General features: G+C 46.6%; 1 protein-coding gene across 2 annotated transcripts in view; it reads right to left on the minus strand.

Annotated features, from left to right (window-relative positions):
* Positions 1-16894, minus strand: part of LOC140210744 (fatty acyl-CoA hydrolase precursor, medium chain-like) — a 66811-nt gene extending 49917 nt beyond the window's left edge. For both annotated transcript variants that reach the window (XM_072279981.1, XM_072279980.1), the window contains exons 1-3: positions 16814-16894; positions 11783-11987; positions 8031-8172 (exon numbers count right to left, since the gene is read on the minus strand). In XM_072279981.1, the coding sequence (XP_072136082.1) occupies positions 8031-8172; positions 11783-11987; positions 16814-16874 (408 nt within the window). In that variant the 5' untranslated portion in view covers positions 16875-16894. The remainder of the gene's footprint in view (positions 1-8030; positions 8173-11782; positions 11988-16813) is intronic.
* Positions 16895-19188: the final 2294 nt, after the last annotated feature.

A 19188-nucleotide genomic window follows, 5' to 3' on the forward strand; every position in this document is an offset into this window, starting at 1 on the left:
GTATTTGTGTTGTGCAAGTGATCTAAGGCAGTGTGAAGAGGCATTGAGATTGCTGTTGATCTATTGTGGTGATAGGCAAACTGCAGTGGGTCTAGGTCCTTGCTGAGGCAGGAGTTGATTCTAGCCATGATCAACGTCTCAAAGCATTTCATCACCATAGATGTGAGTGCTACTGGGCGATAGTCATTAAGGCAGTTCACACTGTTCTTTTGGGTACTGGTATAATTGCTGCCCCTTTGAAGCAGGTGGGAACTTCCAACTGTAGCCATTGAAAGATTGAAAATGATTTTGAACACGCCCACCAGTTGGTTGGCACAGGTTTTCAGAGCCCCACCAGGTATTCCATTGGGCACTGTCACCTTGCGAGAGTTCAATCTCTTGAAAGACAGTCTGACGTCGGCTTCCAAGATCAAGATCGTAGGGTCACTGGGTGCTGCAGGGATCCTCATAGCTGTTGTTTTATTCTCCCTTTCAAAGTGTACATAAAAGGCATTGAGCTCATCTGGGAGTGAAGCATCACAACCATTCACGTTAGATTTTGCTTTGTAAGAAGTAATGGCCAGCAAACCCTGACAGAGTTGACATACATCCAATTCTTCATTTAACCTCATTCTGAATTGTTTCTTTGCTGTTGAGATAGCCCTGGGAAAGTCGCACCTGGTTTTCTTGTGTAGTCCTGGGTTTGCCAGTCTTGAATGCCACAGATCTAGCCCTCAGCAGACTACCTCCTGTTTCATCCGCAGCTTTTGATTTGGGTATGTACAGTATTTTCCCGTAGGCACACACTCATCCACACAGCTTTTAATGAAGTCAGTGACAGCTGTGGTGAGCTCATTCAGACTCTAAGATGAATCGGAGAATACAGTCAAGTCCGCTGATTCAAAGTGGTCCTGTAAGCACTCCTGCGCCCCCCTTATCCGTACCTTCTTGGTGTCCTCTCTTCTGGTGCTGCAGTCTTCAGTCTCTGCCTATACTCAGGGAGTAGAAGTACAGCCACGTTATCAGACTTTCTAAAATGTGGGTGTGGGATAGCATGGTAAACACGCTTGAAGGTTCTTTCATTAACAAGGCATTTTCACCACTGCCACTCACTGAGTGTTTATTGTTTTTTTGCACCATTATCTACAAACTCTGGAGACTGTTGTGCACGAAAGTCCCAGGAGATCAGCAATTACAGAGATACTTAATCCACCCCATCTGGCACTCACAATCATTCCACAGTCAAAGTCACTTAGATCACATTTCTTCCCCATTCTGATGTTTGGTCTAACCAACAATTGAACTTTTTGACCATGTCTGCATGGTTTTATTCATTGAGTTGCTGCCACATGATTAGTTGATTAGATATGAAGACCATAAGACATAGGAGCAGAATTAGGCCATTTGGCCCATTGAATCTGCTCCGCCATTCCATTATGGCTGATTCCAGATTCCACTCAAGTCCATACACCTGCTTTCTCACCATATCCTTTGATAACCTGACCGATCACGAAACTATTAACTTCTGCCTTAAATATACCCAAGGACTTGGTCTCCACTGCAGTCCGTGGCAGAGCATTCCACAGATTCACCAGTGTCTGGCTAAAAGAATTTCTCCTTACCTCCATTCTAGAAGGTCGCGGCTCAGTTGAGGTTGTGTCCTCTAGATCTGGACACCCTCACCATAGGCTGGTCCTGGACTTATTTCCATCTGGCATAGTTTGCATTTTGTTGTTTGATTGTTTGTGGATTTTGTTTTGCTATATTTATGCTCTATTCTTGGTTGGTGCGGCTGTAACGAAACCCAATTTCCCTCGGGATCAATAAAATATCTATCTATCTATCTAAACATCCTCTCCACATCCACCTCATCTAGTCCTTTCAACACTCGGCAGGTTTCAATGAGATCCCCCTGCATTCTTCCAAATTCTAGAGCTGCCAAATGCTCCTCATATGTTAACCCTTTCATTCTCAGAATCATCCTCATAAATCTCCTCTGGACTCTCTCCAATGACAACACACCCTTTCTGAGATATGGAGCCCAAAACTGTTGACAATGCTCCAAGTGCAGCCTGACCTTTGTCTTATAAGGTCTCACTATCTCCTTGCTTTTATATTGAAATAAATGCCAACATTGCATTTGCCATCTTTATCACAGAATCAACCTGTAAATTGACCTTCTAGGAGTCTTGCATAAGGACTCCTAAGTACCTCTGCACCTCTGATGATTGAATTTTCTCCCCACTTAGATAATATTCTGCACTATTGTTCCTTTTACCAAAATGCATTACCATTCATTTCCCACTGTATTCCATCTGCCACTTTTTTGGCCATTCTTCCAGTTTGTCTAAGTCCTACTGCAATCGCATTGCTTCCTCAGTACCTCCTACCCCTCCACCTATCTTCTCATCATCCGCAAACTTTGCCAAAAAGCCATCAATTCCATTATACAAATCATTGACAAACAATGTGAAAAATACTGACCCTGAGGAACACCACTAGTCACTGGCAGCCACCAGAAAAAGCCCCTTTTATCCCACTTGCTGCCTCCTGTCTGTCAGCCATTCCTCTATCCATCCCAGCATCTTTCCTGTAACACCATAGGATTTTATCTTGCTAAGCGGCTATCTGGATAAGACCCTAAACATATGAAATACCTTATCAAATGGATTCTGAAAATCCAAGTGAATGACATCCACTGCCTCTCCTTTGTGCACACTGCTTGTTACTTCCTCAAAGAACTCTAACAGATTTGTCAGGCAAGATTTCCGTTCAGAGAAACCATGCTGGCTTTGACTTATTTTATCTTCAGTCTCAAATTACCTCGAAACCTCATCCTTAATAATAGACCCCAACACTTTCCCAACCACTGGGGTTAGGCTAACTGGCCTATAATTCCCTTTCTTTTGCCTTCCTCCCTCCTTTCATTGGACCTGCGGTGTTGAAAGAAGCCTGTGGCCATCTTGTGTTACTTTATGGTGTACTGAGCCAGTGAGTGCTTTCTTCAATTAGGGTGAAGAATTGTTATTTTGCTTGTATTTTCCTTGTGGTTCAAGTTCCCTAAGTGACTGTAATTTTTATATAATCATAACAGTTATAATTAAAAATTATAATAATTAAATATAATTCTAGCAATATTAAACAATGATTATATATTAAATTACACATGTAAATCTTAATGAGATGTAATTGTTCAGTGAATTTTCTAGTAATTGTAGTTTAATTGATTGGGTAGTTTTCCAGAAGCTTCTTGATTTTTCTACGGCAGAGGTCATGCTACTTGAATCTGGCTATCTTCTATGCTAATTCTTATCACTAAAATGTTGATAACTCTGCCATGGATGATCCCAGGTCTGGCTGTGAAAAGAGAAGGGTTGTACATGTGGCTGGCAACTCCATCCCATAAAAACCCAAAGGTACAGAAATGTCAACAGAAGCTTTGAAGGCTTCATTCCTGGAAGGGGAAAGATCTTCGATTTGGCTACACATGGGGACAATGGGGAAAGGTCGGCCCAGGACAGAGCACTCTGGGGAGCTACTGTCAGAGGCCTATGCCCCAGTAGGGGTGAGGGGAGAAAGTTAAAGGAATGTTGTTATCTCCAGTCTGAGTCTGAGGCCACCACAACTTCCTTTCTTTTTGTTTATTCTTTGTTCTTGTCACATTTCATAAAACAGCCATCCCCAAGGACCAAGGAATTGATTGTAGCCTTCAGGAAGAAGATATGGAGGGAGCACAATTCAGTCCTCATCAAGGAAACGGTGAGCATTTTCGGCGCCTGGGCATCAACATCTCTCCTGGGTTCAACATATTGTTGCAATTACAAAGAAGGCACAATGGCAGTCAGATTTCATTAGGAATGTGATGAGATCTGGTATGCCCCCAAAGACTCCAGCAAGTTTCTACAGATGTGCTGTCGACATAGATGGATATATTCCCTCACACTTTCTCTATGCAAGTCTGAGTTTCTGCCAGCCTTCACACGCACATCTGTGTGCGCAATCTCTCTGCATATGTGTCTCTGTGTTTCTCTCTCTCTCTCTATATATATATATATATATATATATATATATATACACACGCCTCTCTCCCCCCATTCAGTCTCTCTCCCCCTGCCTCAGTCAGTCTCCCTCTCTCCCCCCTCCCTCTCTCCCCCTCCCTCACAGTCTCCCTCTCTCTCCTCCCTCCTTCAGTCAGTATCCCTCTCTCTCCCCGTCCCTCAGTCAGTCTCCCTCTCTCCCCCTCCCTCAGTCAGTCTCCCTCTCTCCCCCTCCCTCAGTCAGTCTCCCTATCTGTCTCCCCTCCCTCATCCCCTCCCTCAGTCACTGTCTCCCCTCCCTCAGTCAGTCTCCCTCTCTCTCTCTGCCTCCCCTCCCTCAGTCAGTCTCCCTCTCTCTCACCCCTCCCTCAGTCAGTCTCCCTCTCTCTCACCCCTCCCTCAGTCAGTCTCCCCCTCTCTCTCTCCCGTCCCTCAGTCAGTCTCCCCCTCTCTCTCTCCCGTCCCTCAGTCAGTCTCCCCCTCTCTCTCTCCCGTCCCTCAGTCAATCTCCCTCTCTCTCTCTCCCGTCCCTCAGTCAGTCTCCCTCTCTCTCACCCCCTCCCTCAGTCAGTCTCCCTCTCTCTCCCCCTCCCTCAGTCTCCCTCTCTCTCCCCCTCCCTCAGTCTCCCTCCCTCTCTCTCCCCCTCCCTCAGTCTCCCTCTCTCTCACCCCTCCCTCAGTCTCCCTCTCTCTCACCCCTCCCTCAGTCAGTCTCCCTCTCTCTCTCTCTCACCCCTCCCTCAGTCAGTCTCCCTCTCTCTCTCACCCCTCCCTCAGTCAGTCTCCCTCTCTCTCTCTCTCACCCCTCCCTCAGTCAGTCTCCCTCTCTCTCTCTCTCACCCCTCCCTCAGTCAGTCTCCCTCTCTCTCTCTCTCACCCCTCCCTCAGTCAGTCTCCCTCTCTCTCTCTCTCACCCCCTCCCTCAGTCAGTCTCCCTCTCTCTCACCCCCTCCCTCAGTCAGTCTCCCTCTCTCTCACCCCCTCCCTCAGTCAGTCTCCCCCTCTCTCACCCCCTCCCTCAGTCAGTCTCCCCCTCTCTCACCCCCTCCCTCAGTCAGTCTCCCTCTCTCTCACCCCCTCCCTCAGTCAGTCTCCCTCTCTCTCACCCCCTCCCTCAGTCAGTCTCCCTCTCTCTCCCCCTCCCTCAGTCAGTCTCCCTCTCTCTCCCCCTCCCTCAGTCAGTCTCCCTCTCTCTCCCCCTCCCTCAGTCAGACTCTCTCTCCCCCCCAACATCGGTTCCTCCCATCCCCCGTCAGTCCCCCCTCTTCCGCCTCCCCCCTTCCCTGTCAGTCACCCTCTCTCCTCCGTTAGCCACCCCTCTCCCCATCAGTCACCCTCTCTCCCCCATCATCCCTGTCAGTCATCCCTTCTCCTCTGTCGCCCCATTCTACCCTGACACACCCTCGTCACTCCCTCTCCCCATCACCCTCCCTGTCACCCCCTCTCCCCCGTCAGCACCGTCATCCCTCCCCTCTACCCCGCCAGGCCCCCTGCTCTCCCCCCCCTCCCATGTCAGTCACCCCTTCTCCACCCTCCCCTGCCAGTCACCCTGTCCCGTCAGTCACTCCCACCTCTCCCACCCACCCCACCAGTCAACCCCTCTCCCCCTCCCCATTTTCAGCCTCATCAGTCCCCCTCTCCATCTCCCTCACCAGTCACCCACTCTCCCCCATACCCCATCAGTCTCTTCTTCCCCCCGTCAGTCACCCTCTCAGCAGTTCCCCTCTCCCTCTCTCTGTCAGTCCCCCCTCTCCCCCTCCCCCACCAGTCACCCCCTCTTCCCCCTACTCTGCCACTCTTCTTCCCCCCTCACCCATCAGTCCCCTCCTTATCAGTCCCTCCTTCCCCCCTCCCCATCAGTCTTCCCCTCTCCCCCATCCCCCTGCCAGGTCCCCTACTCTCCCCCTTTCCCTGTCAGTCAGCCCTTCTCCTAATTCCTAACCCCATCAGTCACCTCTCTTCCCCCGTTCACACCCTCCCCACTCACTCCCCCCCACCATTCACCCCTCTCCCCCCATGTCCCCCTCATCAATCCTCCCCTCTCCCTGCCAGTCACCCCCTCCACATCTCCCATGTCCCCCCTCAGCAGTCCTCCTCATCCCCCGTCAGTCACTCTCTTGCCACCCACCCTCCATCATTCATCTCCTCTCCCCCTCCCACTGTGAGTACTCCTTCCCCCACCAGTCTCCCCTCTCCATCAGTCCCTTCCTCGTCAGTGCCCCCTGCCCTCTCAGTCCTTCCCTCTCCCTCCTCCCCCTCCATTCACCCCCTTCCCCATCAGTCACCATTCTCTCCCTCCCGTCAGTCACATCCTTCCCACTCCCCTGTCAGTCACCCCCTACCCCCTCCCCCATCAGTCCCCCTCTCACCCCCTCCCCCATCAGTCCCCCTCTTGTCAGTTCCACCTCTGCCCCCTCCCCATCAGTCTCCTAGTCAGCCCCCCCTTCCCACTCCCCTTATCAGTCCTCCCCTCTCCCCCATCCCCCCTCCCCCTGTCGGTCCCACTCCATCCCCCCCCCCACCATGCACTCACTGACTGTCTCTGAATCAGGATGTACTCCTGGCCTGCACCCCCTGACACTCCTCTGCCGTGTTGTGGTGTAAACTGTGATGGATGTTCACTTCCTGGGGTTGGGGGAGCGGTGCCCCTGCTTTCCAAACACAAAAGCTGCGACTTGTAAAAATTAAACAGTCCAAGGTAAACCTCCAACTAATGTTCTTTGTTTAGCATCTGCTGTAAATGGGAGCCAGTCTTTAACTCTTAAAATGCAAATGGAAAGCAGTAATCAGCTTGAAGTTGAGAAAACTCATCTTTGCAAACAAGCACTGCATAAGCTGGTGTAGACTTGTCGGGTCACTCACACCTTCCTGTTGCTGAAGAGGTGTAATGTAAGATGATGGGTTATTTAATTCAGCGCTTTTTTTTTCGAACAGACAATGTTGGCCAAGTTGCTTAATTCCAGGAAGCTTGCAGACCAGATGGGGACAATCACTTAGTACATCAATAATTGATGTATTATTAAGTTGGAAGGTGTGCGCTTTCATGGAGTTAGCTTCACAGCATTTCTTGTCGGTAACTGGTAGCTTTTAGACAGTTTGTGTAAAGGGGTATCTGAAAGAATATCATGTGTGTGAGGTCACCCAAGTAGCAATGAAACAGTATGAAAGGAGAGAGCAGTCCAGGCTGATTTGGAGTGAAGTAAGGAACATCAAGAAGCATGAAAGAAACACAGGGTGAATAAGAGTCTATTCCTCTGCCTTTGATTTCTGCAATGGATGACTGGTTCACCTGCATTGTTAGTGTGTCTTTTTAGTTTATTGGAATTGTGTTTGTGTTTTGGAAATCCATTGTGTTTATGAAATGGTTTGTACTTTGAACGTCTTTTACAGTCGTAGAAAAGTACAGCAGAGAACGAGGCCCTTTGGCCCATCTACTCCATGCTGAACCATTTAAACCACCTCGTCCCATCGACTTGCACCTGGACCATAGCCCTCCATACCTGTCCCATCCATGTACCTACCCAAACTTACCTTGTTCGTTGAAATCAAAAGCATATCCACCACTTGTACTGGGAGCTCATTCAAGACCCTCACCACTTTCTGTGAAGAAGTTTCCCCTCATGTTCCCCTTAAACTTATCACCTTTCACCCTTAACCCAGTTACAAGACAAAAATCCTGAATCTTAAATGTGTTTGAAGTACGTTGTCCGAACTTAAACATGTGTCACTGAAAATAAATGAAATATGTTTTAAACTATTTTGTTAGCTGTAAGTATCTTCTCATTGGTAGGGTGAGGGGACCCACCATTCCAATAGTGGGTATTGACGCTGAAATCAGTGTGGGGAATAAACAGGAAGTGGACTGGTCTTTGTAGATTGGATAGTCACAGTGTAACCTTCCTTTAGTGAGGGTACCCATTGCTATTTATGTCTGATAGAACGTAAAATCTTTGTTTGAGTTTAGAGATTCAGTCAGCAAACCCAAGACCATCAATAACCCCATACAGTACTCACGGGAAGCTTGGTCTTGGTGTCAGTGGGCCGGACAGACGTGTGCACATTCAGGTACAGGCAATTCTCACTGTACGTTGCTGGTCCTGAGGTAATTGAGAGTATATCTGCCAGGAACTCTGTCAAAGATGAATTCTGTAGACATCTGGGACAAGAGGGAGAGGGGGACAGAGGGGGAGAAAGAGCGATGGATTGAGTACGAATGCAGGTCAGTGACCCTGCGTACAGGAGAATAACCCAATTCAGTCTGCCAAATAACCAGGAGCCGTCAAGCTGTGGCCATTATTTTAACCTTGGCTGGCCATTTCAATGAAGCCTTTCTACCACTGCTTTCTCCTCAGTCCTCCTCTTCCCTCACCACTTCCCCACAGAAAGCATCCTATCCAGATGAATCACGGCTTGGTTATGGCAACTGCTCTGCCTGAGACCGCAAGGAACTGCAGAGCTGTGGACACACTAGTACATCAAAGAAAGCAGCCTCCCTTCCATGGACACAGTAGCAGGCTGTGATCTCATCTCTGTTGTCGGGAGGAGGTACAGACCCTGAGGACTGGGAAATTATTCCCTACCCCACCAGGCTCCCAAACTGGTGTGGATAACTTCACTCACCTCAACTTTGATCTGACTCCACAAACTATGGATTCACTTTCAACAACTTGACAACTCATGTTCTCTGCAATATTTATGTCCTTATCTATTATTATTTTTAGTTTAATTTTGTAGTCACACAGTTTGCCTTCTTTTGAATATCAGCTGTTCGTCAGTTCTTGTAGATTTTCACTGATTTGTTTCTATTTCTTTTCTACTGTGAATGCCCACAAGAAAGCGAATCTCAGGGTTCCTTATGGTGACATAGATGTACGTTGATAATAAATTTATTTTCAACGTTGCTGGGGTTTGCTGTGCACAAATTGGCACTGGGTATCCCCCAGCTTGTTCCCTGTTGAATCCCGTATTCTGGAATCTCAGTAGGTGTGTCACTACCCCTCTTCACGTCCTTTGCTACTACTCGGCATGACCCCTTTGACCCTCACCAATATTTATTGGAGCATCATAGAGGCATCCTCTCCAGATGCATCTCAGCTTCATATGGTAACGGCAGAGAGTATTGGACCCAGCTGTGCACTTCACAGGAACCGACCTCCCCTGCATGGACATTGTCTACACTTCCCACTGCCTTGGTGAAGAAGACAAAATAATTAAAGACCCGCTCCCACCCTGGGCATTCTCTTTTTCCCCCTCTCCCATCAGGCAGAAGATACAAAAGTCTGTAAGCATTTACCACCGGGCTCAAGGACAGCTTCTATCCTGCTGTGAAAATGAACTTGATCTCTAATCTATCTCGTTTTAGTGTGAACGTTTAACACCATCTGCCGGTCCAAAGCCACTGCCGCCATGTTAGTTCTTGAGTGGCCTGTTTAAAGAACACTTCTGGCACCACTTCCTGCATCCAAGTGCTGCTGTAGTCTAAATATAGCACATGGGGAGCACTCGCTCTTGTTTTGGGGGCTCACCACGGTCTGGGGTTGCGATCAGTGACACGGAAAGGTCAGAAATGTGCTGCAGATAAAGGGTCCATGTGCACACTTAGATAAGCATCTACGTAACTTAATTTTTAGTGAACGTTTTATTGTTTGTCTTTATTTTCTTAATAAATACAGTGGATTCCAGTTAATTGGGACACATCAGGACTTTCTGGCCCAACTAAGTGGCTGACTCAATTAGACGAAGTTTCATTAAAACAGTTAAAACACAAAGACAAACTCCCATTTAACTGAGTAACAAGTACAGAACAGGTTAGAATACTACCAATACTACTACAGTACTATAAACCTGTGTGTTAGTTCCTAATAGTTATCCATGGAGGAATTCACGGAGTGTACTGTACCGTGTTCTTTTGATTGACAGTAAGTGAACAAAATCAGCAGAAATACCTCGTACAGATATGGACTGCCTTCATTGTCTTTCTGAATAAAGTCAAATAATAAAAAAATCAAAAATTGCTGCTTTTTGAACCAGCATCTGTCAGCCCAAATGGATAATATAACACAAGCACACAAATAGACACTATTTAAAAATGGTTCTCTCTCAGCACAGTTTAGTGTTTAACAAGTGGACACAACTGATGCCAGTTAGAAACTGTAGGCAACAGTCTCCTGTCCCAATTCAGTGGCACAGTGTCCCAAATAGACAAAGGGAATCACAGCCACTTTCTCAATTAATTAACTGCCAGACGGGTCTGGGGACCATGTCACTGAGTACAACTATAGTGGAGATCGGTACTTTAGGGCATGAAAGGTTACGGGGAGAAGGCAGGAGAACATGGTTGAAAGGGATAATAAATCCGTCATGATGGATTGGCGGAACAGACTCAATAGACTGACTGGTCGAACCCTTCTCCTTTGATCTTTTTGTGCATACTGTTAGAACATAGACCTGTACTACACAGTACAGGCCCTACAGCCCATGATAGTCTGCTGATCTTTTAACCTATTCCAAGATCAGTCAAACACCAACCCCCCCCCCACATGGCGCACGATTTTTCTTTTATTTACGCGCCTAATTTGGAGAGTCTTAAATGTTTTAATATATCTGCCTCTACCACCACCCAGACAGCACATTCCACACACACTTACCACTCTAAAAGAAATCTACCTCTGACATCCCCTGACACTTTCCGCCAATCACATTCAAATTACGCCCCTTGTATTAGCCACTTGGGCCCTGGGGAAAAGCTCATTCTGATCGGATCATTGCACAGTGCATTGGGGTAGAATAAGGTAAAACAATAACAATGCAGAATAAAGAGCTACAGTTACAGAGGAAGAGCAGTGTAGGTAGATGATAAGGTGGAAGGTCACAATGAGGTAGATTGTGAGGCCAAGATCCCATCTTATCATCTGATTCCCGCTGGGTGTGCTGAGCAGTGTCCACAACTCTGCAGTTTCTTGCGGTTACGGGCACATCAGTTGCCACACCAAACTGTGATACATCCAGACAGAATGCTCTCTGTGGTGCACCAATAAAAAATTGGTGGGGGTCGACACTGACTTGCCAAATTTCTTTAGCTCCCAGAGGATGTAGAGGTGTTGGTGAGCTTTCACGGCAAGAGTTGGCAATGACGAGCTATTCCCACTGCCACTAACCTTGACAGCAGGGTAGCAAGGTGGTTATTACAATGCTTTACAATGCCAACTGTAAGACCAGGGTTCAATTCGCGCCACTGTAGGGAGTTTGTACGTTCTCCTTGTGACTGCCTGGGTTTCCGCTGGGTGCCCCAGTTCCCTCCCACATTCTGAAGACGTACTGGTTAGGGTTAGTGAGCTGTCGTCATTCTGAATACATACTGGTTAGGGTTAGTAAGTTGTGGTCGTTCTGAATACATACTGGTTAGGGTTAGTAAGTTGTGGTCGTTCTGAAGACGTACTGGTTAGGGTTAGTAAGTTGTGGTCGTTCTGAAGACGTACTGGTTAGGGTTAGTGAGCTGTGGTCATTCTGAAGACGTACTGGTTAGGGTTAGTAAGTTGTGGTCATCCTGAAGACGTACTGGTTAGGATTAGTAAGCTGTAGTTGTTCTGAAGACATACTGGTTAGGGTTAGTAAGTTGTGGACATGCTATTTTGCCGGCAGAAGCAAGGCGATACTTGCAGGAAGCCCCAAGCACAACCCTCGCTGATTTAATTTACTGTGAACAACACATTTTACTGCATGTTTCGATGTGCATCTGACAAATAAAGCAGATCTGTAATTTTTACCCTGGAGCGAAGGTCGTCGCTTTCCGTGTTCCAGTCCACGTCTCTGGAGTCTGCGGGACGGAGAACCTCAAGGGACCGACTGGCGGCTTCGCAAAAGGGATACTGAGGTAGTTATAGACGGGCTTGGCTGTTCCCTTCACCGACACCTGCTTCCCTTCCAGGGCTCCGTACTTGGTGTCGACAATTGGAGGTCCATCATCTACGTCTGAGAGAGACCGGGACAGGGTTAGTGACTCACATTTTCACTCTGACCCATCGCCCACTCCCTTTTTAAAAAAATATTCGCCAACAGAACTCTATACAATAACAGGGCAATAAGACATCTGGCTCATTGAGTCTGCTCTACCATTCCATAATGGCTGATTTATTATCTCTCTCAACCCCATTCTTCTGACTTCTCCCCATAACATTTGACACCCTGACTAATCAAGTATCTATCAACTTCCTTTTTAAATATACCTAGTGTTCAACGTTCAAAGTTCATTTATTATCAAAGTATATATGCAGTATGCAACTCTGAGATTCACCTTCAACAGACAGCCACGAAACAAAACCATGGTAGCCATTCAAAGAAAAACTTCAAACCCCACCCCCTTGCAAAAAACAAACAAATTGCGCAAGCAGCATCAGGATAATCAACCTCCACGCCCAATTTGCAAAAAAAAACAAATTGCACAAACTGCAAAAAGAAAGAACAGGTGAAACCACAGAAACTGAAAGAGTCCAACGGAGCTGCAGACAAATCCAGAACTTCGGTATCATCCTCCGACAGCATTGCGGGAGAGAGAGACCTCCCGACCACCGGGCAGTACCTCGGGAGTGGTGAGACTGTCACACATAGACACCCTTCTCCAGCAGCAGCGAGCAAGTCACTGGTCGGTGGTGCTGAATACTCACTCACTGTTCACATTCACCTCGATGTCTCGACCTTCCTCGATACTTTAATCAGCGAGAAGTGGAGTCAACCACGGGCTCGCGCCTCATCTCTACGCTCCAGGCCTCGCTGGTTTCAGAAACCCCCATAATTCCCATAGAGACTGTGTTTACCTTGTCTATGTTCACCCTGGCAAGGACGTAATCCTGGAGGAGGGGTAGGTAGTCAGCTTGGGCAGAGCCCTCGACTGCCTGCCACCTGGACCTGTTAGTGGCTTCCTCAGAATCAGCTAAACAGAAGAGGTGGTCATTAAATTCAGGAAGGGGGAAGTGGTGCGCAAGTTCCTGTCTACAATAATGATACTGAGGTTGACAGGATTGACAGCGTCAAGTTCCTCGGAGTACACATTACAAGTTTGTCCTGTTCCAACACGTAGACGCCAATGTTCAACAACAACTTCTTCTCCACTGCCAGCAGGGTCTTAAACCAACCCTAAAACACAAAGTGGCCCTTGGACTATACTTCTCTGAACGTCTCGTTAGAACATAGAATGTTACGGAACAGTACAGGCCCTTCGGCCCACAACGACATGCCAACCATTCAACATATTCCAAGATCCAGCTAACCCTTCCCTCCCACAGAACCCTCCATTTTTCTTGCATCCATGTGCCTATCTAAGAGTCTCGGTATATGTCACTATCACCACCCCTGGGCAGGGTGTTCTATGCACCCAAGACTCTGTGTAAAAAAAAAAAAAAAAATTTACCTCTGACATCTCACTGAAACTTTCCTCCAATCAACTTGAAATGATGCCCCCTTGTATTTGCTATTTCCACGTGTGAAAAAGTCTCTGGCTGTCTACTCTATCTATGCCCAATATCATCTTGTACACCTCTGTCACTTCACCTCGAATCGTCCTTCATTCCGAAGAGAAAAGCCTCAGCTCACTTAACCTATCCTCATAAGACATGCCCTCGTAACGTATATTTTTGTATTTTATGTTGTGTATGTGTAATTTACGTTAAGTTGATGTAATTTATAAGTATCATATTTGTGATATACTGTTCTGCTGCTGGGAGATGGCTCATTTTTACGGCATTTATCCTATCGGACCATAAGGATTAGGAGCAGAATTAGGCCATTCAGCCCGTCGAGTCTGCTGACGATAAACTTGAATCTGAAATGCGAAGAATAGAGTCAGTCATTCGCTCTCCATCCTGGACAGAACGCAAATATCTTCACATCTGACCTCATTCTCCCAGCGTTCCCGTCAACATGCTTCTGAACTTCCACAGTGAAACGTATCTGTCACGTACAGTATCGGTGGGACAAGAACAACAATGGTGTCCTATGGGTAACGTTTTTGTTCTGCTCAGTCGTATGCTATAGAAGCCAGTTTCCAAATTTTTGAATCAGTGTGTTTTGATCTACAAAGTTAATTTCATAGTTCAAAGTAAATTTATTATCAGAGCTGTCATATTCTACCCTTAGGGGCATTCACATTACAACAGAGAAACACAATAAAATCAATGAAAAACGACACTCAAAGACAAAAACAACCAATGAGCAAAAGACAAACTGCATATAGAAAGATAGGTAGATCGACACAGACAGAGAACACGAGTTGATGAAAGTTCAGAGTTGAGGTGAGAGTTTGTTCTCACAGAAGGAAATTCACCTTTACACAAAGAAGGAAAAGCATGGGGTGACTTTTGGACAATTGTGCCGGCAAACTCCCGGGACTCTGAAATAGTAACTGGTCTCCTGAAATAGATTGAAACCAATCTTTGATTCCTCCTTTAACTATTGAGGAACTTACTAAAAATTTAACGTCGCAATATTTCAGGAAGTGATTTCACAAACTTTCGGTAACAGAAGTCTGGAAACGCGAGATGGAAAGGTCATGTCTCCACACTTCATTTACAGGAGGCTTTTGAAATCACGGAGTGAGACACGTCTTCTTCTCCCGTGCCATCAGGGAGCGGGGACAGGAGCCCAAAGAAACACTCAACACTTCAGTGACAAATTCTTCCCCTCCGCCATCAGGTTCTGAATGAAAAATGAACCCATGAACTCTACCTCACTACTTTTACTTGTTTTATTCTCCTTTTACACCACTCGCTTAATTTAATTATATGTATTATTGTAATTAAAAGCTTTTTATTATTATGCATTGCAATGTACAGCTGTCACAAAACAAAACACATGTGAACGCTTGCCAGGAAAAACTACAGGACCGAGTGAAATGAGAGAACACGCAGAACCGCCGAGCATTGTTCGTCATAACCTCCTGCATTGATTTTGCAGTCTTGTGCATTCGGAAATAAAACTCTGCACCCGAGCGAAGTAACCAGGGGACCCGCCTCTTTGCTAGGAGACGTGCCTGCTCAGGGAGCTTACTGCTGTGTTCATCACCGCCGCCTTCATCCTGCCCCCTGAGCGCAAACGCCAAGGCCACCCTGGGAGAACTTTATAGTTTCGACAGCTCTCCACAAAAGCAAGCACCCAGGTGGTGTCTTCATAATTGCAGGAGAGCTCAATCACGTTAACCTGCCAAGAGAGCTCAATCACGTTAACCTGCAGGGAGGTTGATAAGTCCCATCTGATGACTCCCATCAGGGAGGAGGCTACATAGCATCCACGTCAGGGTCCCCAGACACAAAAACAGTTACTCTCCTCAGCCACTAAGGCTGATCAACACCTCCGAGCTCTGAGAAGAGATAGGAAACTTGGGGTGACTTCTCCGGAGCGGCAGAGGCTGAGATGAAATCAGATAGAGGTTTATAAGCTTATGAGAGGCATAGACAGAGTAGGCAGGGGCGGACACAATAGGGTCTTTTAAGAGACTCTTAGATAGGCACAGGGAGGTTTGAAAAATAAAGTGCAATGCGGTAGGGAAAATCTAGGCAGCTTCTAAAGTAGTTACATGGTCAGCGCTACATTCTGGGCCGAAGGGCTGTAGATTTTCTATGTTCTCAGGGAACCTGGGATTCCATCAGTTTTGTAATCTACAATGATGCTTGAAGCTGAAAGTGAAAGGAAATTCAGAATCGGGTAACTGTCACTGCTATGTTTGGCAGTACAGTGCAAGAGAAAGAATACAAAGTTACAAAAACAAAGCATCATTATTATTATTATTATGCACCATGTCGCATGACGTGGGCATTCGTGGTCTTTCCATGACCATGATTATTCTTGGCAAATTTTCTGAAGTGGTTTGCCATTGTCTTCGTCTAGGCAGTGTCTTTATAAGACGCGGGACCCCAGCCATTATCAATACTCTTCAGAGATTGTCTGCCTGGCGTCAGTGGTCTCATAGCCAAGACTTGTTATGTGCACCAGCTGCTCCTATGACCATCCATCCACCACCTGCCCCCATGGCTTCACGTGACCCTGATCTGGTGGGAGGTGCGGGGTCGGGGCCAAGCAGGTGCTACACCTCGTAGGTCTCTCTTGGACATACTTGCGGAGGGAAAGAGCGCCTGACACCTCCTTTGGAGAGGCGTATCTCCACCACGCCAATCATCTCCTCCAATCCTGATAAACCCCTCCTGCCCCCTCTCCACGTCTTTCCTGGGAAAAGACCCCAAAACTTCACTGCTGCCCTGCAGTGACCTTGACACAAGTGAGTTCCTATCCCCACCCTGGGGGCTCTCTGTGGGCTGATCTCATAGTCTTAGATTGAGTTTTGGATTTGAACTCCTAAATTCCGCTCGCTTTGTTTCCGGTTTTACTATCGCTTGTTCCCCGTCCACCATAAGAGACAAGAACAGAATTAGGTTATTTGGCCCATCAAAGTCTACCCCAGCATTCCATCACGGCTGATTCATTAACACTCTCAACGCCATTGTCTTGTCTTCTCCCCGCAGCCTTTGAAGCCCTTACTAATTAAATACCTATCAAACTCTGCTTTAACCTCCACAGCCGATTAATTTCAAACTGTTAAACTTCTCCAGAGTAAACTGCGTGCCAGCCCCGGCCCGTCAGCTCAACAATAACCCTCTCACACCACCGTACCGTACCCGCCCCGGTACAGCAGGACCCAAATCAGCAATGAAGCTGCTCGAACCAGCAGGACGATTGCTTGGGACCATCCTCTCTACAGGGGAGCAAAAGGGGGTGAGGGTGCGCACGTTCCCGCCGGATCAGCCCCTCACCTGCGGCCGAAGCCACCACCATGACGCCGAGCAGCAACAGCACAAACCAGCCCGACGGCATCGCGCTCACTGAAGGTGGCCGCCTCCGGCGGCCGCTGATACACCGGCTCGGGAGGGAGCGTGGTGACAATGTCGTTCTGTCAGCCGGGCGAAAAACGCGTGCGCGCTGCACACTTAGAGACAGTCCCCAAAACTGTACCCTGACAAATTCCGAAACCGACGATTGTGAAAGGGGAATGAACTTTGCAAAACAATCAACATTTCATTTTTATTTCAACCTTTAATCGTTTTATACACTCACAAAAGATACACGTTTCAAGATTGTTTAGAGCCATTTCCAGTACACAAGTGTAAAGGAGGACGAAATAATTGTTACTCCGGATCCGATAATGCACAAGAAACACAAAAAGATAAAGAACACAATAATAATAATCTCTACTGAAGAACACAATCAATGTAAATATATCAGTTAGTTTATATACACAGACTGACTGTATGTCCATGAAGTGACGCTTGGCACAGGAGTGTCTGTACACAAGGTGACTGGCAGGAAGTGATAAAGTAGTGCTATCTGGGCGTGTAGAGGGGTGGGTTAGTAGGCGGAGGTGTTGATCAGCCTTGCTTGAGGAAAGTAACTGTTTTTGAGTATGGCCGTCCTGGTGTGGACACTACGTAGCCTCCACCCTGATGGGAGAGGGACAAACAGTCCGTGAGCGGGGTGGGTGGGAGGATTCTTCCTGACGGTACTGGTTACTGTTTGAGTCTGGTGGTCCAGGCGTGGATGTTACACAGCCTCCTACCCGATGGGAGTGGGCTAAACATTAATTGTCATACATTCATGGACTTTGCCACCACAGATCGTTGACCAAATTCAGGTTTGTCATATGTACAGTGGCATGCAAAAGTTTGGGCACCCCTGGTCAAAATTTCTGTTACTGTGAATAGCTAAGTGAGTAAAAGATGAACTGATTTCCAAACATGACACATTTCTTTAATATTTTAAGCAAGAAATCTTTTACAGTTTCAAATTAACAAAAAAGGAAAAGGGCCCGAAGCAAAAGTTTGGGCACCCTGCATGGCAGTACTTAGTAACACTCCCTTTGGGAAGTATCACAGCTTGTAAACGCTTTTTGTAGCCAGCCAAGAGTCTTTCAATTCTTCCTTGCAAAAGGTTTCTACTTCTGTGAGATTCTTGGGCCGTCTTGCATGCACTGCTCTTTTGAGGTCTATCCACAGATTTTTGATGATGTTTAGGTTCAGGGGACTGTGAGGGCCATGGCAAAACCTTCAGCTTGCACCTCTTGAGGTAGTCGATTGTGGATTTTGAGGTATGTTTAGATTTGTTATCCTGTTGTAGAAGCCATTCTCTTTTCATCTTCGGCTTTTTTACAGATGGTGTGATGTTTGCTTCCAGAATTTGCTGGTATTTAAATGAATTCATTCTTCCCTCTACCAGTAAATGTTCCCCGTGCCACTGGCTACAACACAAGCCCAAAGCATGATTGATCCACCCCCGTGTTTAACAGTTGGAGAGGGGTTCTTTTCATGAAATTCTGCACCTTTTTTTTCTCCAAACATACCTTTGCTTATTGCAGCCAAAAAGTTCTATTCAAAAGGTTCAAAGGAACATCTAAACAAGCCTGATGCATTTTGGAAACAAGTCCTGTGGACTGATGAAGTTAAAATAGAACTTTTTGGCCACAATGAGCAAAGGTATGTTTGGAGAAAAAAGGGTGCGGAATTTCATGAAAAGAACACCTCTCCAACTGTTAAGCACAGGGGTAGATCAATCAAGACTCTTAGCTGGCTACAGAAAGTGTTTACAAGCTGTGGTACTTGCCAGAAGGGGTGTGACTAAGTACTGCCATGCACTTTTGCTTTGGGCTCTTTTCCCTTTTTATTATTTTGAAACTAAAAGATGGAAATAAAAAAGTTTTCTTACTTAAAATATTAAAGAAATGTGTCATCTTTAACCTTATGCCTTTCGGAAATCAGTTCATCTTTTACTCGCTTAGCTATTCACAGTAACAGAAATTTTGACCAGGGGCGCCCAAACTTTTGCATACCACTGTACATCTAAACAGTCAGTGAAGTCTGTGAAATTTATTACCATGGATAGCAGTGGAGGCCAAGTCATTGGGTATATTTAAAGCAGAGGTTGATAGGTCCTTGATTGATCAGGATGCCAAAGGTTATGGAGAGAAGACTGGAGAATAGGGTTGAGAGGGATAATAAATTGGCCATGATAGAATGGTGGGGCAGACTCGATGGGCTGAATGGACTATGTCTTCTGGGAAATGTGTTGTTTGCTTTAACAACCAATACACCCAAGGATGTGTTCGGGGCAGCTTGCAAGTGTCAACACCCGTTCTGGT

Source organism: Mobula birostris, chromosome 15 (genome assembly GCF_030028105.1).
Source record: "Mobula birostris isolate sMobBir1 chromosome 15, sMobBir1.hap1, whole genome shotgun sequence".
Classification (NCBI taxonomy): Eukaryota; Metazoa; Chordata; class Chondrichthyes; order Myliobatiformes; family Myliobatidae; genus Mobula; species Mobula birostris.